The sequence below is a fragment of the Somniosus microcephalus genome, chromosome 9 (genome assembly GCF_052327205.1).
Source record: "Somniosus microcephalus isolate GS21.2 chromosome 9, FLI_Smic_1.0, whole genome shotgun sequence".
Classification (NCBI taxonomy): Eukaryota; Metazoa; Chordata; class Chondrichthyes; order Squaliformes; family Somniosidae; genus Somniosus; species Somniosus microcephalus.
In genome coordinates this window covers 200015829-200037583 of record NC_140995.1, presented here as the reverse complement: position 1 = coordinate 200037583, position 21755 = coordinate 200015829, and the positions used below count along the sequence as shown (strand labels likewise).

Here is a 21755-nt window from a genome sequence, read left to right as displayed (position 1 = left end):
GGGCACCACACCTCGAAGGATAGATTGGCCTTGGAGAGGGTCCAGTACAGCTTCACCAGAACAATAATTGGATTAAAGGGTTAAATTGGCTTGTATTTCCTTGACTATAAAAGATTAATGGTGATCTAATTGAAATGTTTAAGATGATTAAATAATTTGCTAGGGTAGATTGATCGATTAAAAAAAATGATTTCCTCTGGTGGGCGAGTCAGTACAAATGGGCATAACCTTAAAATTAGAGCTAGGCCATTGAGGGGCGATTGTCAGGAAGCACTTGACACAAAGGATAGTGGAAATCGAACACGCTACCCCAAAAAGTTTGAGGCAAAGTCAATTGAAAATGTCAAAACTGAGATTGATAGCTTCTGTTATGCAAGATTATTAAGGGTTACATAACCAAAGCGGGTAGATGGCATTAAGATACAGATCAGCCATGATCTATGAGTGGCAGAACAGGGTCGAGGGGCCGAATGGCCTCCTCCTGTTCCTATGTATTGATTAGGATGTGATGTGTTGAAATTTTAGACTGGGATCAGATATAGTTTTGTGTTGAAATGTCCCTATTTATTGTGTCACAGTCATTAATAGTCTAAACTGGTTACAACTTTAATAATTTGACTTTGCCAGAATTTACAGCTGTGCAAAAGTGCATCACCACCTAGTGAGGTTGGGGCTGTGGCAGTGGTGGCTTAGAGCAGCTTTATTGGGAGGTTTGAGATCTAGGGCCAAAAGGACTGGACTGATATGGCACCTCCTGGAGTAGAGCTGCCAACCACGTACACACTATGGTGAACTCAATGACTTGCTGCTGTGCACCTTTTACTTGACAAGTGAAGGCACCATTTATGTTTGTTGCAAGACCCTGAACAGTTGCCAGGAGTAACTTTTTTTCCTCTTTCAGATTCGGCCGGTTGTTGAGCAGGTTTTCTCATTCGCAGAAGTTCCCAAGGCGTTCCTGAAAATGGAAGGAGGTCACGCCCGAGGCAAGACTGTGATCGTCAGGAGTGGATAATGATTGTAATAGGGACTGATGATCTATCTGTACAGACCACTTTTTGATATTAAATCCATTTAATAACATTTTTGAATGGTTGCAACAAGCATTGGCTCCAGCAAATAACTCAAAACATTATACAGGAAACTTTGAGTTAGCCGGAGGCGAACCGTCCAGCAAGCTGGAGCCACCGGCAAAAATCAGGAGCTGTTTTTTATTAGTTTCGTTTCTTTTCTTTGCTTTTTTTGAACAGTCAAGCTGTGCAAGGTCTGTAGCTAAGCAACAGGGTTTGTTGATTCATACGGAGATGAAAATCTCCGTATGTTTTAACATTAGCTTTGGAGTGTACGGCAGCAGCTCGGTGCCGGATAGCACAAAGTTTTCTGTACATTTTATTTAATAAACTTGTTACATATACAGTCGTACTGCTACTGTTGTTGGTGACATACTTTCTGTTCAGAGGAAGTCCACCATTCAGATGCATCAAAACAACTAAATAAGATGGTTGAACAAAATAATTCATCCAATTTTAGGTCAAAAACACCAGTGTTACAATAGTTCAGGTTATAAAAAGCAAGGAATGACGGGTAAAAGTAAGCCAGCATAAAACCCGATTGTGTAAAACTATACAACTACATTGGTGCCACTCCCAAATTATTCTATTACCATAAACTACAAAAATAGTGTTCATCATACATTAAAAGTTGTGCATGCTTTTCATAATTAAAAGGTTATAAAATTCTCAAGTTACAAACTGTGCACATTACAATCATCGAACAAAACCACCATTTAAAAACATCCGCTGACTCACACCAACATAGAAGCAATTCCTGGGCCTGCCAGTAAGATGTCTCCACACCTACACCACGATACTAAATCGCCCTCAGTGGGAACTGTCGGCAGGTAGTTCGTTTGGAATTTTACATTTTTAAATCAATGCGTTATTAAAACAGTCACAACTAAGTAATACACAACAATCAGGACTGACTATTGCTTCACAAAAAATGTAGAGCAGATTAACCCTGCAAATGGGCTGTAAATCTGCAGACTTAAACACCTCTAAGTGAAAGTCAGCACCTCCGTCAGGGAGCAAGAACCACTTCAAAAGAACAGTTCTTAAATTGCTCTTGAAACTTAAATGAATTGACTTCTATTTGATTTATTTAAAAACACTATAGTTGCTGTGAGTTTAGAGAAAGTCTCCTGTCCACCTCAGCGGACAACTGGGTGTCCTGCACTTTAATGTGTTGAACAAACGTGGAGGCAGCAGCATAAATCACATTTAATTAAAAGATTGTGGTGGATTTAGTGCTGCTACCTTTGATAAAGTATTTCAGCTACAGTGCTGCCAAGATTGTCATGGTGCTATAAGACAGTCGGCTACTTTAACCTGTTAACCAATAGCCTCTTAACCCATGTTCCCCATAATTTTTTTGACCCCTTTAAAAGGGGCTGTGCGAGCCATTCAAAATACCACATACCGGTTGCGCGGGTTCCCTGGAGCACTGCATGGCTGCGCACCTTACAGGGAACACTGCTCTCAACCCCCTCTTTTAAAATGAGAGTATCAAAACATTTAATACTCTCACATGTTGCATCTTATCATTTACGTTAATTGTGGCATTCAAAGTGACCGCTATTTAAATTTGATTGTTCCACTCTGGATGACTCCTTTTGATATGAATTGACTGACATCTATAGCAATACGACAGACGTACTGGGTAAGTTTCGTTTTTGCAAGAAAAAAATACTTTCGGTACGAGTTGCAATGGAGGACATTAAACCCAAATACTAAAGCAGACTTCCAGTGTTCAATAAAACCTGTGAATAGTGTGTCAATTATAAATAGCAATTTTTAAAAGATTTCAAAGCATTTGCACCAGGCATGAGATTTCCTCATTTAGACACAAATAACAGCAGCCAGGCCAGCTACCAATGCATGAACTAATCTTGAAAAATGATAAAGATGTGAGACTTTACTTCCACCTCCGACTTAATTATAATGTTACATAGAGAGTGAGCAGTAGCTAATTAGAAATAAACATATAATTGAGATGACGTCTCTCTCTCTAGCTCCGAATTCAAATATTCTATTTCTGGAGTTCACTTGAAAGTGCAACATTGCATACTGACGGTAAAGTGGAAAGGTTCGATACAACATTTAGAAAAGTGCCTCAGGTTTTTTATTTCCACCCGGAAAGGATCAAAGGATTTCCAGGTCCCATCTTTGTGTTGGCTGAGCCTCGTCAAATCTGCTGAGAATGGTTTGATTCTTGTCGTAATGCTGACCACCTTAAAAAAACAAGATTACAACAGTTAGACACATTTGATGACCAGCTAATTTTGAAAAGTTGAATTCTGACAAATGTACCAGTCCTGTTGACTATAAAAACCTTTGACAGCGGGTACAATCTTCATCATTTTAATGGGTACTTGCTAAGAGAAGAGCTTAAGCTTTCATTTTAATAAAAATCTGCAGTGTCGGGATGGTGCAGTGGTGCTGTCCTTTCACCTTTGTGAAATAAGTTTGGGCCGTCTCAACCGAGTTGCTAGTGGATGTAGGTTCGCAGCTTGGTGTCCTAACAGTCTCACTCAGATGTCATAGGCAGGTGTGAAGAAAAGGAAAATTGGCATTAAGTGCTAGTCACAGATTGGGGCTAAAATTATGAAGTGATGACTTTACACTGGACCACCACCTGCTGTTGGTAAAAAATGACACGAGTTCTATGACCATTGTTAGGGTAGACTAGGTGGACCTTTGCCAGCTTCCATGTGAAATTTCTCACTAAAAATTAGTGTTGAATTTATGGGCCGTTCTGTGCTGTGGATTCACACCCGACTGGGAATTAGACACTGATGAACCAAATATATCATTTCAAGCCCTTGCAGCTGGCCCTTGTTTGTATCCAGTCAGTTTGGGATGGTTTTCAAATGCAGGTCCTAGAGGCCAGTGTGCTAACCTACTACCCAGTTTAAAAAACAACAGACACTGCACTCGTTAAATAGCACCTCCGAAAGTAAAAAGTGCTGCTAAAAAAATTGCAGTATCATCTTTTAAATTCTGACAACTTTGAAAATGAAAATTAAAAGGTTAGTCAGAAAGCCATTAATCTGGCCATAGATTATCCAATTTAATTTTGCAATTTCTAAAGCAAGACTGTGCTCCTCAATTCTCTAGAAATGCTACCTGTGCTCCTATAAGCAGTAAAAATGACTGAATACATTATTTGAACCTAGAAAGTTCAAAGCAGAATGTTCATATATTTTACAAACCATCACTTGGAGGAGAAGATACAGAACAGGTGAAGGCAACCCTGCCCCCCCCCCCCCCACCACAGTTAAATGGTGTGGCTCAGAGAGGAAGGGGCAGGAGACCATAAATTACGAGCAACAAATTTTACTTTTTTTTTTAATAAAAGGTAGCAAAATCTCTGCATGTATTTCACAAACACTAGAACAGACAGTACTTTGAACATAAAGTACCTGCTTTTTACAAGTATTTCATCCTGATCACTTCAGGAGGTCAGTGACACACCCCCCCACCCCCCCGCCATTGACTGCAAAGTCAGGATGGCACTTTCACATTAATTGTGCGCCCCACCCAAATTTATTTATTTGACATCTGACCTGCTTGGAGTTGGATTAATGAAATATAGCAATGGCCATATAGCAAAGAAAACTTCTGAATAAAATTACTGACTAAATAGAAATCTGTCTAGTTGGATAGTATGACTGCCAGCAGAAAAAGTAACTTCCATGCCTTGTGACTGCCTCCCACATTCCTAAAGCTTGAATCACAAACGTTTTTGAAATGACTTGTACCACGAGAATGTAAAACTATGCTTGTACTGACGGATCAAATATTGATTAAAAAAAATCAGTCAAGACCATGCCATTTATTCCAAAGAGATATTTCCCTTAATAACCAACGATACATCACAATGGACAGATTGTTATTAGGTAAAAATATCAAGGGATATGGATCATAGGCAGGTAAAATGGAGTTGAGGTAGAGATCAGCCATGATCTAACTGAATGGAGGAACAAACCTGAGGGGCTGAATGGCCTACGAATTAGGAGCTGTCAAGTGATTAAAAGTTCAGTAATGCTAGAAATTCAGAATGATTAGACGCCGGCAAACAAAGGCTTCGGAGGGCAGTAAATAAATGATGATGTAAATGAAAAAAGAGTGGTTGTGTCAGTACTACCCAATAACCAGTCTATGTGGTGAAATGGTAGAACGAGGCTTTTGCTAACATCATTCAATAATGTATAAGCTGTCGGAGCGAGCACATGTAACCTGCACGTCTGTACAAGTAACGATATTAACTCTCCTGACCAAATGAAGCAGTGAATTTTTCAATTTCTTAATTGAGTATTAAACCAAAAAAAGAAGTCTGCAGTCCTTGCTGTCTACATATTGGTTAACAGGCAAAGTGCAGATAAGAAAACAACTTGCATCAATAAAGCGCCTTTAACAAAGTAAAATGTCCCAAGGCGCTTCACCGGAGCATCAAACAAAATTTGACACCGAGCCACATAAGGAGATATTAGGACAGGTGACCAAAAGCTTGGTCAAAGAGGTAGGTTTTAAGGAGCATCTTAAAAAGAAGAGAGAGGCGGAGAGGTTTAGAGGAGGAATTGTAGAGCTTATGGCCTAGGCAGCTGAAGGCACAGCTGCCAATGGTGGAGCAATGAAATCAAGCAAGTCAATACAAGCTCAGGCCAATGCAGGGCACTATTTGTTGACAAGAAAAACCTGTTGAATACCCCCCAAAAAAATTTGAAAGTCTCTTCTCAAATACAAATCACCTGAACAGAGTATTTTAAAGTTGAGAGAAAATAGATCATAGTAGTCAAATAAAGCTGCTTAAATTCAGAAATTTGCAAATATAATTAGGTGCCAAATATGGCAGTGCTCAACATCACTCTCCATGACATTCATTAACCCATAGCTGAAGTTATTTCTAGCACACTCATATGGATGTGAATGATATTGCAACTATATTATTTAAGGAAGAAAGACTTGCATTTATATAGCACCTTTCATGACCCAAAGCGCTTTACAGCCAATGGAGTACTTTTGAAGTATAGTCTACTACTAATGTAGAGAAATGTGGCAGTCAGTTTGCACACAGCAAGTTCTAACAAACAGCAATGTAATAATGATCAGATAATCTGTTTTAGTGATACTGGTTCATGGATAAATATTGGCCAGGACACAGAACTCCCCTGCTCTTTCTGAAATAGGGCCATGGGGTCTTTTACATCGACCCGAGTAGCAGACTGGGCCTCGGTTTAATGTCTCACCCACAGGATGGCACCTCCACCAGTGCAGGTCTCACTCAGCACTGCTCTGGAGTGTCAGTCTGAATTTTGTGCTCAAGTCCCTGGAGTGGGACTTGAACCCACAACCTTCTGACTCAGAGGCGGGCGCGCTGCCGCTGAGCCACAAATGGCACAGCATTTGGGCTGCTTCACGTTGCTCTGAACACAGTTTCAATAAACAAGTTTTTGCACCACCCACTGTGATTTATAAAGTCAGCTTTAAAATAAGAGACTTGCACCAAATCCCATTCACCCATCACCCCTGTGCTCGCTGAACTACATTGGCTCCCAGTCCAACAACGCCTCGATTTTAAAATTCTCATCCTTGTGTTCAAATCCCTCCATGGTCTCAACCCTCCCCATGGCTGTAACCTCCCCACAACCCTCCAAGATCTCTGCGCTCCTCCAATTCTGGCCTCTTGCGCATCCCCGATTTTCATCGCTCCACCATTGGCAGCCGTGTCTTCACCTGCCAAGGCCCTTGGCTCTAGAATTCCCTCCCTAAACACCTCAGTCTCGCTACCTCTCTCTCCTTTAAGACAATCCTTAAAAAAAAAAACTACCTCTTTGACCAGGCTTTTGGTTACCTGTTCTAATATCTCTATGTGGCTCGGTGTCAAATTTTGTCTATTTATGCTCTTATGAAGCACCTTGGAATGTTTTTACTACGTTAAAGGCGCTACATAAATACAATTTCAGATTTCCAGCATCTGCAATATTTTGCTTTTATTTAAATGCAAGTTGTTGTTGAGACCATGTATAAATTAGGTTTTACGATCATCAAATTTGGTTATGCTTAGCAAAATGACCAGTACAGCCACAATTTATACCCGCATGTTATTTCCCGGTCGAGAAATGCAATATATCTAGTATATAATATCTGTAATAACTGCAATGAATTTTACAAGTGGGTGTTCTTTTTTTTAAATTTCTAGCCTGGAACCTCTATGGGTACAATAGCCTAGTGCTAATAGCACTGGACCAGCAACCCAATGGTTTTGAATAAAACCTTGCAAACTTTCAAATCCCACCGTGGCCAATTGTGAAACTGAATTTTTTTTAAATCTGTAATTTGTGAACTGGCGCCAGGAAACAACCAGCTGGTTCACTAATATCCGTCAAGGAAGAGAACCTGACACTCATACCTAGTCTGGCCTCTCCTTACGTGAATAGTCCCATGCTACAGGTTTGAATCTGGCCAGTGTTGTCCACAACCAAAGAGCAAATGGGGGGCGGGGCGGGGGAGGAAACAATAAATCTACTGGCACCCCACACATAGGGATCTCCTATCTATAGTGAACCCTTATTTTTAAAACTTTACTAATTCAACCTTGGTTTGGGATTAAAAAAAGAAAATGCTGGAAACACTTAGGTGGTCAGGGAGCATCTGTGGAGAGGGGAAGATAGGGTGAACGTTTCAGCACTGTTGGCTTGCATTATTATTCACATCAAGTCAACGTAAATGCTGATTATTAGTGGACAAGTACAATGCCCCGGTCAGTACAGACAAGAGAATCGGAGAATGAAGGGCCAAGTCCTCACCTTTTATATCAATAACTAGGTCAGTCCTTATCCCACACAATATGACTCCATTTGAATTGATGTTCCAGAAATGAATGTCTTGACTGTGCTGTACCGAGACTCCCAATCTCGAACCTGGATTGAGCAAGCTTCCAATTACATCCAAGCAGCAATCTTCTGCAATCTGTAGAGGGGTGAAAGAGGAAGAGAAGAGGAAAATGGTGTAAATCAATTACAGTTGGAAAAATGTTCTTCTGTGAGACAGTAAATGCATAGGACTGATAATAATGTAAAACAAATATCAACTATGCATAATAACAACAGAAAATGCTGGAAAAACTCAGCAGGCCAGGCAACATCCGTGGAGAGAAATTAGAGTCAACGTTTCGGGTCAAAACCCTTTATCAAGACTGAAGAGGCACAGGGGATGAAATAGATTAAGAGGCCAGGCTGGGAGAGAACAAAAGAGAAGAGACATTAAGAGGTATTCAAAACAAGACGAGATGGTGATCGGACTAGTGGAGACAAAAGACAACTCTAGATTAGGTGTGAAATGCGTTGGCAGAATGGGAGACAGCTGCCATGTGGGAGAGAGGGGAAAAAAAGGAAAGGGGGGGGGGAAACCAAAACAAAGGTGTGGATAAAAAATATAAGTAAAAATGTAATAGGGACCGAGGTTTTCTCGTCTCGTTTTGAATCGGCCCCCATTACATTTTTACTTATATTTTTTATCCACACCTTTGTTTTGGTTTCCCCCCACCCCCGCCACACACCTTTCCTTTTTTTTTCCCTCTCTCCCACATGGCAGCTGTCTCCCATTCTGCCAGCGCATTTCACACCTAATCTAATCTAGAGTTGTCTTTTGTCTCCACTAGTCCTATCACCATCTCGTCTCGTTTTGAATACCTCTTAAAGGCCTAGAAATTGGCCTGAGGCGCCCAAGCAGCACAAAGTTTGTCTGGGCACTGGAATTTGCGCCGCAAATTCAGTTGAAGTGCCCCGAGAGGGAGATGGGGCGTCCCTCTTAGGGCGCTGAAAGTGAATTTCGCAGTGCTACATGCCGCAGCGCCACACGCTGCAGCACAGCACGCTGCGGTACTGCAGGCCTTCCTCCTGCTGTTAAGGGGGAGGGGCCTGCAACAGCGCGAGCCCTGATCGCGAGTGCTGGCAAAAGAGCCCGGCACCAAGGAGAAGTGCCGGGCTCTCGGGAAACAGCCGGCAATGCCGCGGGGGGGAGGGGGGGGGACCAGGAGGCCGGGGACGGAGGTGCTGGCAGGCGGCCGCCCCACACCTCCACCTTAAGTTGCGTCTCTGCCGGCGCAGCAAGGCCCCGTGAACCGGGCGCGGGTAGCGAACGGCGCTACAGCGGCGTTCGCTACCAAATATCGCGATCGGGGCGCTGCGCACACCGATGACATCATCGGTGGCGGCGCAGTGCAAAAGGCTAGCGCCACCATTAGCGCTCCTGCTGAATATCGTGGGAGGCGCAGCCAGTGGCGCTACAGCCACTGACTGTCTCTTTAGGCGCTAACAGGTGGCGCTACTCACCCAATTTTCCCCCCAATGTCTCTTCTCTTTTGTTCTCACAGCCCGGCCTCTTAATCTATTTCTGATGCGCTATCAATTACTCAAAAGACTGAGGTTAAGCGAGTAACTAACAGGCTTTTATTAACAAGAGAATGAAGGTGTGCCTCGAGTGGTCGACCAGTCCAGAATACAGAGGGACTGTGGAGCAGTCACCTTTATACCTGGACTCGTGGGAGGAGTCAGCCGAGGCATGTACAGACATGTACACAGTGGAATACAAACACCCACACAGGCAGGTATAACAGTGGTTTACCACATTCACCCCTTGTTTAAAAATGAGTCCGGCGGGGTGAACTGTATTAAAAGTTTGTGTATTGGAGTCTCTCCGGAGGTCTTGACTGCCGCTGTGATCGACGTGGCGACGGCAGGGGTAGTGAAGCTTCCGGCATCGAGTCCCGCGTAGGCTGGGGCACTGGTGTGTAGTCCTCGTGGGTGTCGAGCGGGTCGCGGGGCCCAGGCGTGCCGTCTGCTGGGGTTGGATATTGGATCGTGGGGGGGGGGGGGGGGGGGGGTGGTAGTGGTTAGTGGGTTACTGGGGCCCCCGATGGTGTGAGGTCTCGTATGGAGACTGTGTCCTCCCGCCCGTCCGGGTACGCAATGTAAGCATACTGGGGGTTGGCGTGGAGGAGGTCGACCCTCTCGACCAGGGGGTCCATTTTATGGGTCCTCACGTGTCTTCTCAGTAGGACCGGCCCTGGGGACGTCAGCCATGGCAGTAGCGATGTCCCCGATGTGGACTTCCTTGGGAAGACAAACATTTTCTCATGAGGGGTGGCGTTAGTGGCAGTGCAGAGCAGTGACCGAATAGAGTGGAGCGCATCGGGGAGCACATCCTGCCAGCGGGAGGTCGGAAGGCCCCTAGACTTTAAGGCTAGCAGGGCGGCCTTCCAAACTGTCGCATTCTCTCTTTCCACCTGTCCGTTCCCCCGGGGGTTGTAACTGGTGGTCCTGCTTGTGGCAATACCCCTAGCGAGCAGGTACTGGCGGAGTTCGTCGCTCATAAACGATGAGCCCCGGTCGCTATGGATATAGCTGGGGAAACCGAACAGGGTGAAGAGGTCGTTCAGACATTTAATGACTGTGGCACTGGTCATGTCCGGGCAGGGGATGGCGAACGGGAATACTCATCAATAATGTTGAGGAAGTACACATTGCGGTCGGAGGAGGGGAGAGGCCCTTTAAAATCAACGCTCAGGCGCTCGAAGGGGCGAGTGGCTTTTATCAGGTGAGCCCTGTCTGGTCTATAAAAGTACGGTTTGCACTCAGCGCAGACTTGGCAGTTCCTGGTCATGGTCCTGACCTCCTCAATGGAGTAAGGCAGGTTGCGGGCCTTGATGAAGTGGAAGAACCTGGTGACCCCCAGGTGGCCGAGGTCATTGTGGAGGGCCCGCAGTCTATCGATCTGCACGCTGGCGCCACGCGATAGAGCATCCGGGGGTTCGTTGAGCTTCCCGGGCCAGTACAAGATCTCGTAATTGTAGGTGGAAAGTTCGATTCTCCACCTCAAGATCTTGTCGTTTTTGATTTTGCCCCTCTGCTTGTTGTTAAACATAAAAGCAACTGAACGCTGGTCAGTGAGCAGGGTAAATCGTTTTCCGGCCAGGTAGTGCCTCCAATGACGCACAGCCTCCACAATAGCCTGGGCCTCCTTCTCAACAGCGGAGTGTCTGGTCTCCGGGCCCTGGAGGGTTCGTGAAAAGAAGGCCACGGGTCTCCCTGCCTGATTAAGGGTAGCGGCCAGGGCAAAGTCGGACGCGTCGCTTTCCACCTGGAAGGGGATGGATTCGTCCACTGCGTGCATGGTGGCTTTGGCAATGTCTTCCTTGATACGGTGGAAGGCTAAGCGGGCCTCTGCCGTCAAGGGAAAAGAGGTGGACTTGATCAGTGGACGGGCCTTGTCCGCATAGTAGGGGACCCACTGGGCGTAATAGGAGAAAAACCCTAGGCACCTCTTCAGGGCCTTGAGGCAGTGGGAGTTCCATAAGGGGACGCATCCGGTCGGGGTCGGGACCGATGACTCCATGTTCCACAACACAGCCAAGGATGGCGAGGCGGGTTGTGCGGAATATGCACTTCTCCTTGTTATACGTCAGGTTCAGGAGTTGGGCGGTGTAGAGGAATTTTTCGAGGTTTGCGTCATGGTCCTGCAAGTCACGGCCGCAGATGGTCACATTGTCCAGATATGGGAAAGTGGCCTGCAACGCATTTTGATCGACCATCCGGTCCATCTCCCTTTGGAAGACGGAGACCCCGTTGGTGACGCCAAAGGGAACCCTAAGGAAGTGGTAGAGGCGGCCGTTTGCCTCAAAGGCAGTATACTGGCGGTCCTCAGGGTGGATAGGGAGCTGGTGGTACGCTGATTTCAGGTCAATGGTCGAGAAGACGCGGTACTGCGCGATCTGGTTGACCATATCAGCTATGCGGGGGAGTGGGTAAGCGTCCAGCAGGGTGTAGCGATTTATTGTCTGGCTGTAGTCGATGACCAGGCGTTGTTTCTCGCCGGTCTTAACGACCACAACCTGGGCTCGCCAGGGGCTGGTGCTGCCCTCAATAATCCCCTCCTTCAGGAGCCGCTCCACTTCGGTTTTAATGAAAACCCTGTCCCCGGCACTGTATCGCCTGCTCTTTGTGGCGATGGGCTTACAGTCGGGGGTGAGGTTAGCAAACAGTGGGGGGGGGGGGTGACTCTGAGTGTGGAGAGGTTGCACCTGGTGCGCGGCGGGCAATTTGGAAGCTGCTGGCTGCGGACTGTGAGTGGGGGGAGGGGTCCACCGTACGCCATCGTAACACTTTTAAGGTGGCACTGAAAATCTAACCCCAGTAGAACGGCAGCGCAGAGCTGGGGCAGGACCAGAAGTTTAAAATGATCGTACACAGTCCCATCTACTAAGAGTGTCACCACGCAGTAGCCGCCAATGTCCGCCGACTGGGACTCGGAGGCCATAGAAATCCGTTGGTGCGCAGGCAGGACTGGGAGAGAGCAACGCCGCACCGTGTCGGGGTGGATGAAGCTCTCCGTGCTCCCAGAGTCAAAAAGGCAGGTTGTTTCGTGACCATTTACTTTAATGTCCATTGTGGACCGGGCCAGTTGGTGCGGTCTCGCTTGGTCCAGCATAACGGAGGCCAGCGTAGGGGTCGGTGTGTCGCTGCGGGTATCAGATGAGGCGGTGTTGGGGGCCTGCTGCGTCCCGGCTGGCGTCCAAGATCCCCATGTGGCTGGAGGCGTCCAAAATGGCTGCTGTTCCGGTGGTTCGCACATGGCTGGGGAGGCCCAAGATGGCGGCCCGCACGCGGCGCTGCTGGGGTTCGGGGTGGCTTTGGCCCTGCAGACGCTGGCGTAGTGTCCCTTCTTCCCGCAGCCCAAGCAGATCGCATTTTTCGCCGGGCAGCGCGCTCTGGGGTGTTTGGCCTGGCCACAGAAGTAGCATTTCTGGCCTTGGGACACTGCTGCGGTAGTTGGGCCGTTGCTGGGATGGCACGGCGCTATGAGACGGTCCTACCGTGTCCCAGGCTGTCGTTCCCCGCGACGTCCACGGTGCAGAGGAGTAGGCATCCATGCCCCGGTAGGCTGCGTCCAATGATAGTGAGAGTTCAGAGGCCTTGTTGAGGTCGAGGTCACTCTGCTCCAACAGTCGCTGTCGGGTGTAATTGGACCTGTGGCCCGCTACAAAAGCGTCCCGGATAAGTTCCTCTGTGTACACGGCGGCCTTTACATCCTTACAACCACAGGCCCGGCCAAGCACAGACAGTGCCTGAAGGTATTCCTCGGTCGATTCCCCAGGTTGTTGTTTACGACTCCCCAGGAGGTGCCTGGCGTACACCTCGTTCACTGGGCGCGTGTACTGGTCCTCGAGGAGCTTGAGAGCAGCCATGTACGAGGTTGCGTCCTGGTTGACCGAGTACGCTCGGTGGTTCACTTTGGAGGTCAGGACATCCAGTTTGTCCTCATCCGATTTGACCGTTGCAGCGGAGGCGATCAGGAATCTTTCAAAGCACCTAAGCCAGTGAGCAAACTTGGTGGATGCGTCCGCCTCCCGATGGTCTAAGTCCAAGCATGCTGGTGTGAGGATCTTCTCCATTATAAAAAAATCTTGTTAATAAAATTGATGCGCTATCAATTACTCAAAAGACTGAGGTTAAGCGAGTAACTAACAGGCTTTTATTAACAAGAGAATGAAGGTGTGCCTCGAGTGGTCGACCAGTCCAGAATACAGAGGGACTGTGGAGCAGTCACCTTTATACCTGGACTCGTGGGAGGAGTCAGCCGAGGCATGTACACAGTGGAATACAAACACCCACACAGGCAGGTATAACAGTGGTTTACCACAATTTCATTCCCTGTGCCGCTTTAGTCTTGATAAAGGGTTTTGACCCGAAACGTTGACTAATTTCTCTTCACGGATGTTGCCTGGCCTGCTGAGTTTTTCCAGCACTTTCTGTTGTTATTTCGGATTTCCAGCATCTGCAGTATTTTGCGATCAACTATGCATATTTGGTTTTCAAATGGCCCACGAGTATAATTCTTGATTTAAATCATACTATTCTTGCATACTATTCTTGCACACTATAGTACAGTCTAATGGGAAGTCACAAGGGGAACATTTGTGCTTTGAGGTACTTGTCTTGTGCCATATGTTATGATCTTAACTTTTATCTATTGTGTTTTTTTTTACAAAGCACTTAGCCATTGTACTGAGGCACTTTTTTTTTTAGAAAGAGCATCTGAATAAGCAAACGTAGATCATCTTTACTCATCACCTTTCTATGCCCTATACAAGGTATTCTTAAGCAAGCATCCAAAGAAGACTGAACAGTACAAGTTTAAGAGACAAAATTAGAATCCCACCACCACCCCATCCCAATTAATTGTTTTGTGCTCATTAAGGGATAGGATGCAAGTTTTTCCTATTTCAGGTACCCAGTGTCAGCATCATGCACTCTCAGATCAAGCACAGCACAGACAGCTGCAGAGTAAAACTCTCAGCTCTGCCCCATCTGAGCCCCAACTTCAGACCTGCCACAAAAGTTGTTTTATTGGTTGTACTTCATGGACTGTACAGTCTACTAAAGGCTCCAAATTGTACATCTCTTTTGTTGCTAATTACCAGTAACAATGTTTGAAGAATGTGAGGCTTGTTCCAGATTACGGCCTTGCAAAGGTCAGCCAATACAACAAGCCTGAGACTGGCCCAACTAATATCAACTATTCCTGTAGAATGCTCCTAATATGGTCAGTGGGCTCTACCCCACCTGCTGCGATCAGCGTGTAATACTTTCAGATAGCTAACAAGCGGTTCATTATTTTATCCAAAATTCCTATCAGACACAAACAGTTAAATGGATTTGCTAACAGTTTGTTCTTTTCACATAGCACCCAGGGTTTCTCTTCACATGCACATCATAAATTCCACATTAGAGTTCCAAAATGAAAGGAAGGACAGCTGAACGGATGTTAAGGTGCCAGATGTTAAGACATCATTTTCACAGTCATAGAATCATAGAATGGTTACAGCACAGGAGGAGGCCATTCAGCTAGTCCCACTCCCCCACCCTTTCCCCGTAGCCCTGCAAACTTTTTTCCTTCAGGTACTTATCTTTTGAAAGCCCCGATTGAATCTGCCTTCACCACCCTTTCAGGCAGTGCATTCCGGATCCTAACCACTCGCTGTGTAAAAAAGATTTTCCTCACGTCCCCTTTGGTTCTTCTGCCAATCACCTTAAGAACATAAGAAATAGGAGCAGGAGTTGGCCATTCAGCCCCTCGAGCCTGCTCCGACATTCAATAAGATCATGGCTGATCTTCTACCTCAACTCCACCTTCTTGCTCGATCCCCATATCCCTCGATTCCCTTAATGTCCAAAAATCTATCAATCTCTGACTTGAATATACTCAATGACTGAGCCTCCTCAGCTCTCTGGGGTAAAGAATTGCAAAGATTCACCACCTTCTGAGTGAAGAAATTTCTCCTCACCTCAGTCCTAAATGGCTGACCCCTATTCGGAGACTGTAACCCCTGGTTCTAGATTCTCCAGCCAGGTGAAACATCCTCCCTGCATCTGCCCTGTCAAGCCCTGTAAGAATTTTATACATTTCAATGAGATCACCTCTCATTCTTCTAAACTTGAGAATATAGTCCAAGTCTACTCAATCTCTCCTCATAGGACAATCCCCCCATCCCAGGAAACAGTCTGGTGAACCTTTGTTGCACTCCCTCTATGGCAAGTATATCCTTCCTTAAGTAAGGAGACTAAAACTGTGCACAATACTCCAGGTGTGGTCTCACCAGGGCCCTATATAATTGCAGTAAGACGTCTTTACTCTTATACTCAAATCCTCTTGTGATAAAGGTCAACATACCATTTGCTTTCCTAATTGCTTGCTGTACCTGCATGTTAACTTACAATGATTTGTGTACAAGGATACCCAGGTCCCTCTGAACATTAACATTTCCCAATCTCTCACCATTTAAAAAATACTCTGCCTTTCTATTTTTCCTACCAAAGTGGATAACTTCACATTTCTCCACATTATATTCCTGCCCACTCACTTAGCCTGTGTATATCTCCTTGAAGCCTCTTTGCATCCTTCTCACAACTTACATTCCCACCTAGCTTTGTATCATCAGCAAACTTGGATATGTTACATTTGATCCCCCTCATCCAAATCATTGATATAGATTGTGAATAGCTGAGGCCCAAGCACTGATCCTTGCTTAACTTAATTAGTTACAACCTGCCAACCTGAAAATGACCCGCTTATTCCCAATCTCGGTTTTCTGTCCGTCCACCAATCCTCAATCTGTGTCCTCTGGTTCTCGACCCTTCCGTCAATGGGAACAGTTGCTCGCTCTCTCTCTACTCTGTCTAGACCCCTCATGATTTTGAACACCTATCAAATCTGCTCACAGCCTTCTCTGCACTAAGGAGAACAATCCCAGCTTCTCTAGTCTATCCACATAACTAAAGTCCCTCATCCCTGGAACCATTCTTGTAAATCTTTTCTGCACCCTCTCCAAGGCCTTCACAAATTGGACACAATCCAGTTGAGGCCAAACCAGTGTTTTAGAAAGGTTCATCATAACTTCCTTGCTTTTGTACTCTATGCCTCTATTTATAAAGCCCAGGATCATGTATGCTTTTTTAACCACTTTCTCAACCTGCCCTGCCACCTTCAACAATTTGTGCACATATACCCCCCAGGTCTCTCTGTTCATGCACCCCCTTTAGAATTGTACCCTTTAGTTTATATGTCCTCTCATCATTCTTTCTACCAAAATGTATCACTTCGCACTTTTCTGCGTTAAATTTCATCTGCCACGTGTCCAACCATTTCACCAACCTGTCCATGTCCTCTTGAAGTCTATCACTATTCTCCTCCCTGTTCACTATACTTCTATTTTTTGTGTCATCTGCAAATTTTGAAACTGTGCACTGTACACCCAAGTCCAAGTCATTAATACAGATCAAGAAAAGCAGTGGTCCCAGTACAGACCCCTGAGGAACACCACTGTGTACCTTCCTCCAGTCCGAAAAACAACTGTTCACCACTACTCTCTGTTTCCTGTCACTTAATCAATTTTGTATCCATGCTGCCACTGTCCCTTTTATTCCATGGGCTTCAACTTTGCTGGCAAGCCTATTATGTGGCACTTTATCAAACGCCTTTTGGAAGTCCATGTACACCACATCGCCCTCATTAACCCTCTCTGTTATCTCATCAAAAAACTCAATCAGGTTGGTTAAGCATGATTTGCCTTTAACAAATCCGTGTTGGCTTTCCTTAATTAATCTGCACTTGTCCAAGTGACTTAATTTTGTCGCTGATTATTGTTTCTAAAAGCTTCCCCACTACTGAGGTTAAACTGACTGGCCTGTAGTTGCTGGGTTTATCCTTATACCCTTTTTTGAACAAGGGTGTAACATTTGCAATTCTCCAGTCCTCTGGCGCCACCCCCGTATCCAAGGAGGATTGGAAGATTATGGCCAGTACCTCCGCAATTTCCACCTTTACTTCCCTCAGCATCCTAGGATGCACCCCATCAAGTCCTGGTGACTTATCTACTTTAAGTACTTCCAGCCTTTCTAGTACCTCCTCTATCAATTTTTATCCCATCCAGTATCTTAACTACCTCCTCTTTCACTATGACTTTGGCAGCATCTTCTTCCTTGGTAAAGACAGGTGCAAAGTATTCATTTAGTACCTCAGCCATGCCCTCTGCCTCCATGTGTAGGTCTCCTTTTTGGTCCCTAATCGGCCCCACCCCTCCTCTTACTACCCGTTTACTATTTATATGCCTACAGAAGACTTTTGGATTCCCTTTTATCTTTGCTACTAATTTATTCTCATATTCTCTTTGCCCCTCTTATTTCCTTTTTCACTTCCCCTCAGAACTTTCTATATTCAGCCTAGTTCTCACTTGTATTCTCAACCTGACACCTGTCATACGTGCTCTTTTTCTGTCCAAGTACTGCTGTGTTCTGTTTCTGGAGGAAGTGTGAATGTTCAATTCTAAAGCATGTAATTTAACTTCCTCACCATTCTAATTGAAAGAACTGCTATTCCAAGGAAGCTATTTTTACCCCTCATTAATTTTCTCCCTTCCCCTCCACTGAATTATGGTCCTATGGGTGCCAGGCACACTCTGGTACCTCAACCAAGTGACTCTTTTATTCTTATTCTGAGTCCCAACATTGAATAGGCCCAATCTAGTCCTCACTCGACATCCACACATGTGACTATTAGATAATGGTCAGTGGCGGGAATCACAGCTAATGTTCCCCTGACTAACCCAGGAATGCTATGGCCAACCGTAATATCCTTAACCACCACCCTTGGCTGGGATCAGCCAACCATGGATTGAACCGCAGACTGTCCAGGTCTGTATGGCTCAGCTACTCACTGGATAAGCTCAGTGAGCCACAGAGGGAGCTACCTAGATAGGTAGATATAGGGAAGGGAGATTCTTTATCAACACCAGCTGTAGATCTTTTGATGAGTCATTCTCTGCGAGCTTCCTGCATATCATATTGGGGTCAATCAGCTCCAGTGACAGACAACGGTAAAACATGCAATTGATTGATCTAAACATAGGGCAATGGGATTAGTTTAGGATCACTCTAGCAAATTGCTGGCACTGATACAAGGGGTCAAATGACCTCCTTCGGTAAACTTCTCTGGCTCTGTTGCCATCTAAAGTTGTTCCAAGTTATATGGCAGGTCTCCAGATTTAAATGTTCAAATCCTGAAGAGATACCGTGTGACCCTCATTTTACTATCAATATTTTAACCCTCAAAACTACAAAGGGCACCACCGACTGCCGTTATGGTGTGTCGGAGCGGTGTAGAATATCAAATGAAAGATATTCCCATGGAAATCCAGGAAGACTACGATAGCCAACCCAGGGTCATGCAATACAGTAAAAAGGCTATTATTCAATTATTTATCTTTCTCAACTAAATTTATTTTGGACATCTTGACTAACAAAACATTGAGGAAGGGAGGAAGCACGGAAAATACCTGATGAACTTAGTGGGGGAAGAAGGCAGGGACGGAGAAGGTGACAATACAGAGTGACCCTTACCCGTCATGGTGACACACTTCAATAAATAAGTGGAAATAAATGAATGTGCTTATTTCTGACTTAGATCACCATATTTCCAGTTTTACACTTGTCACTGGGTTAAGTATGAATGCAGCAATGGGTCAACTTAAACCCGGCAAAGAATTAGAACAGTGTAACATGAATCTTCATAACAAGCATCCACAATACCGAAATTCACGGTGCTTATTAAAAACATCGAGAACATAAATGCAGCTGTGAGAGTTGCAACTTATTCAACCACATAGAATAGAATTCATACAATCGTTACAGCACAGTAGGAGGCCATTCGACCCATCTCATACTCATTGACAAATGAAACAAGAAAAAGATACAACTCACACAGCTACATTTATGCTGCAGTTTTTTTTCCAAACAGACAAAAATAGTAAGACAGCGTTTTTTCACACCCACCAAAAATAACATTGCCGAATCAATAAAATTGTTTCGGGGACCGGGGAGAGTGAGAAGGAGGACAGAGAGGGAGAGAATTACAAAGAACATCACCGATAATAAACATTTTAATAATCAAAATGTTATTTTGGAGATCTTGGCTAGATCACAGAAGCACTTTGGTGCATTCTGCAGTCAAATATAAGTTCTCCCCATCTCAAAAATACATCAGTTAAAAGATGGTCACTTAAGAAGGCTATGTTGGAAGAACTAGGGTAGTGTCTTCTCTCGTTAGGATCAACATTGCGAGTACCTGGCTTCTGATAAACCCATCCTGGTAGAACCAGATTTGGTCATCCATTCCCGTGCCTTCTAAAGCCTGCACTCGCACCATTTTGATATCATTCAATTCTCCAGCGAATGTCATGAATGCTCCAGTACATCTGTTTTGTAGCCTAAAATACACTCGTCTCTGTAAACAAAAAGAGAATGGGTAAATGTCACAAATGTTTTTCAATTTTTTTTTAATGCTATAGATTGTTGCAAGTTTAAGCCACATCTTTTGCACATATGCATTATTTATTTGGCGCATATGGAAATCCCAAAGTTGCACTGACTGCTCCGAAACTGGCTGTGCTGTGCCCCCGCCCGCCACCCAGCACCCCGCCCCCCCCTTCCAGAGCTGGCAATCTGTGTAATCAGGCAAGTCAGGGAAACTGACAAAAACATCAGCTCTTCCACAGTAAGTGTGCTGTTAAATTCCCCACTAAACGTTAGACCCAAAGGGATTAGGTGTAACTGGGGTTGTGACAGCATTATTACTGCTAGACAAATGTTAGGGGCCTGGAAAACTAATGTTAATTTTGTGCAGTGTGAAATTTGCTCATTAATAAAAATTAACATTTTTAAGAAACTTTTCAAAGTTTGGCCATCTTTATTTGAGGTTTGCCTATTCCCCATGCGAGGGCCCCAATCTTTGTTTTGCTCTCTCTAACATTTTTAAAAAGTTAGAATTTTGAGAGCTTACTCACTTCCTTGTTTGCTGTCCCCGAGAAGTCTGCATTTCGATTGGCTGCTTAGACTGCCTGTTGATGTCACAGCAGTTCGAACAAGGGAATCCCAACTTCCACTGATTTGAATTGAAGGTCGGAAAACCCAAAGTTCTCGTCACAGAGATCACGAGATCCCTGTGCGAAGCGCACTTCGGGGCCAACGGTAAACGTCTTTGCTTCACTGACGACCGCAAATTCCGGGCCGTTATTATTTTTCCACAAAAGAATCCGTCAATATAACTTTTCTCCAATAGGTGTCACTAGCACTTTTGATCAGATGAGCAAGGATGTCTCACAGACATCACTAACAGGTTAGCACTTAAAATTTCACATACCAAATCTTTGTATCTGCACATGTACAGACCTGAATCAAGGGGCGTAGGGAACCAATCCTGTGCCATCCAGTGTGCTGGTGCCAGTTGGGTATCTGACAGGACTCTAGCAAAATCTGGCGACCTCTGTAGTTACTGCATTCATAAGCAACCCACCTGTTTTGCATAATAAATCAAAAACTTTTTTTTTTTTTTTTTTTAAACACATTTGAGCATTAAAACACAAAATTCCTCTAGAATGGTGCATGCAGGATGTCTTTATAATTAAATACTGAACATCATTTGAAGAACCTAGGGTTGAGGAACAGTCACTAATGTACTAGGATTCTTGTACTGAATTCATAAGCAATGAAAAATAAATTGGTGCAAAGATACTTAGAGCAGTTGAATTACAATTTGATTGAACTGTTCTTGCTCCAGCAAGACCAACAGTCTTGACAACTTAATAGTAGCACATTGGCTCACGTTGACCCAACAATGGAGAAGCAAATAAAAACAGAAAATGCTGGAAATACTCAGCAGGTCAGGCAGCGTGGAGAGAGAAAGAGAGTTAATGTTTCAGGTCGATGACCCTTCGTCAGAACGAAACGTTAACTCTGTTTCTCACTCTACAGATGCTGCCTGACCTGCTGTGTATTTCCAGCATTTTCTGTTTTTATTTCAGATTTCCAGCATCTGCAGTATTTTGCTTTTGTAATGGAGAAGCAAACGTTGACTCCAGTACAACTGAGCCATTCACCAATGCATTTCACACTGAAACCATCTCAGCCAATTACAAGTCAGACCACCTTTGCTTTGCAGACTCCTACAGAAAGTAGGTAGAGACAGACATCAATTCCCCTACATTACGACAGTGACTACACTTCAAAAGTATGTCACTGGCTGTAAAGCACTTTGGGATGTCCCGAGAACGTAAAAGGTGAAAGTTTATTCTTTCTTTCTCTAAAA

General features: G+C 44.8%; 2 protein-coding genes across 5 annotated transcripts in view; one reads left to right on the top strand and one right to left on the bottom strand.

Moving 5' to 3' along the window:
* The window catches only part of rtn4ip1 (reticulon 4 interacting protein 1), a 76710-nt gene extending 75294 nt beyond the window's left edge, over window positions 1–1416 (top strand). For all 4 annotated transcript variants that reach the window (XM_085997743.1, XM_085997742.1, XM_085997740.1 and 1 more), the window contains one exon: window positions 902–1416. In XM_085997743.1, the coding sequence (XP_085853869.1) occupies window positions 902–1012 (111 nt within the window). In that variant the 3' untranslated portion in view covers window positions 1013–1416. The remainder of the gene's footprint in view (window positions 1–901) is intronic.
* A 1534-nt stretch (window positions 1417–2950) lies between these two features.
* Window positions 2951–21755, bottom strand: part of crybg1a (crystallin beta-gamma domain containing 1a) — a 298573-nt gene continuing 279768 nt past the window's right edge. The window contains exons 19-22 of the mRNA XM_085997737.1: window positions 20840–20963; window positions 19737–19895; window positions 7865–8027; window positions 2951–3286 (exon numbers count right to left, since the gene is read on the bottom strand). Coding sequence (XP_085853863.1) covers window positions 3198–3286; window positions 7865–8027; window positions 19737–19895; window positions 20840–20963 — 535 coding nt within the window. The 3' untranslated portion in view covers window positions 2951–3197. The remainder of the gene's footprint in view (window positions 3287–7864; window positions 8028–19736; window positions 19896–20839; window positions 20964–21755) is intronic.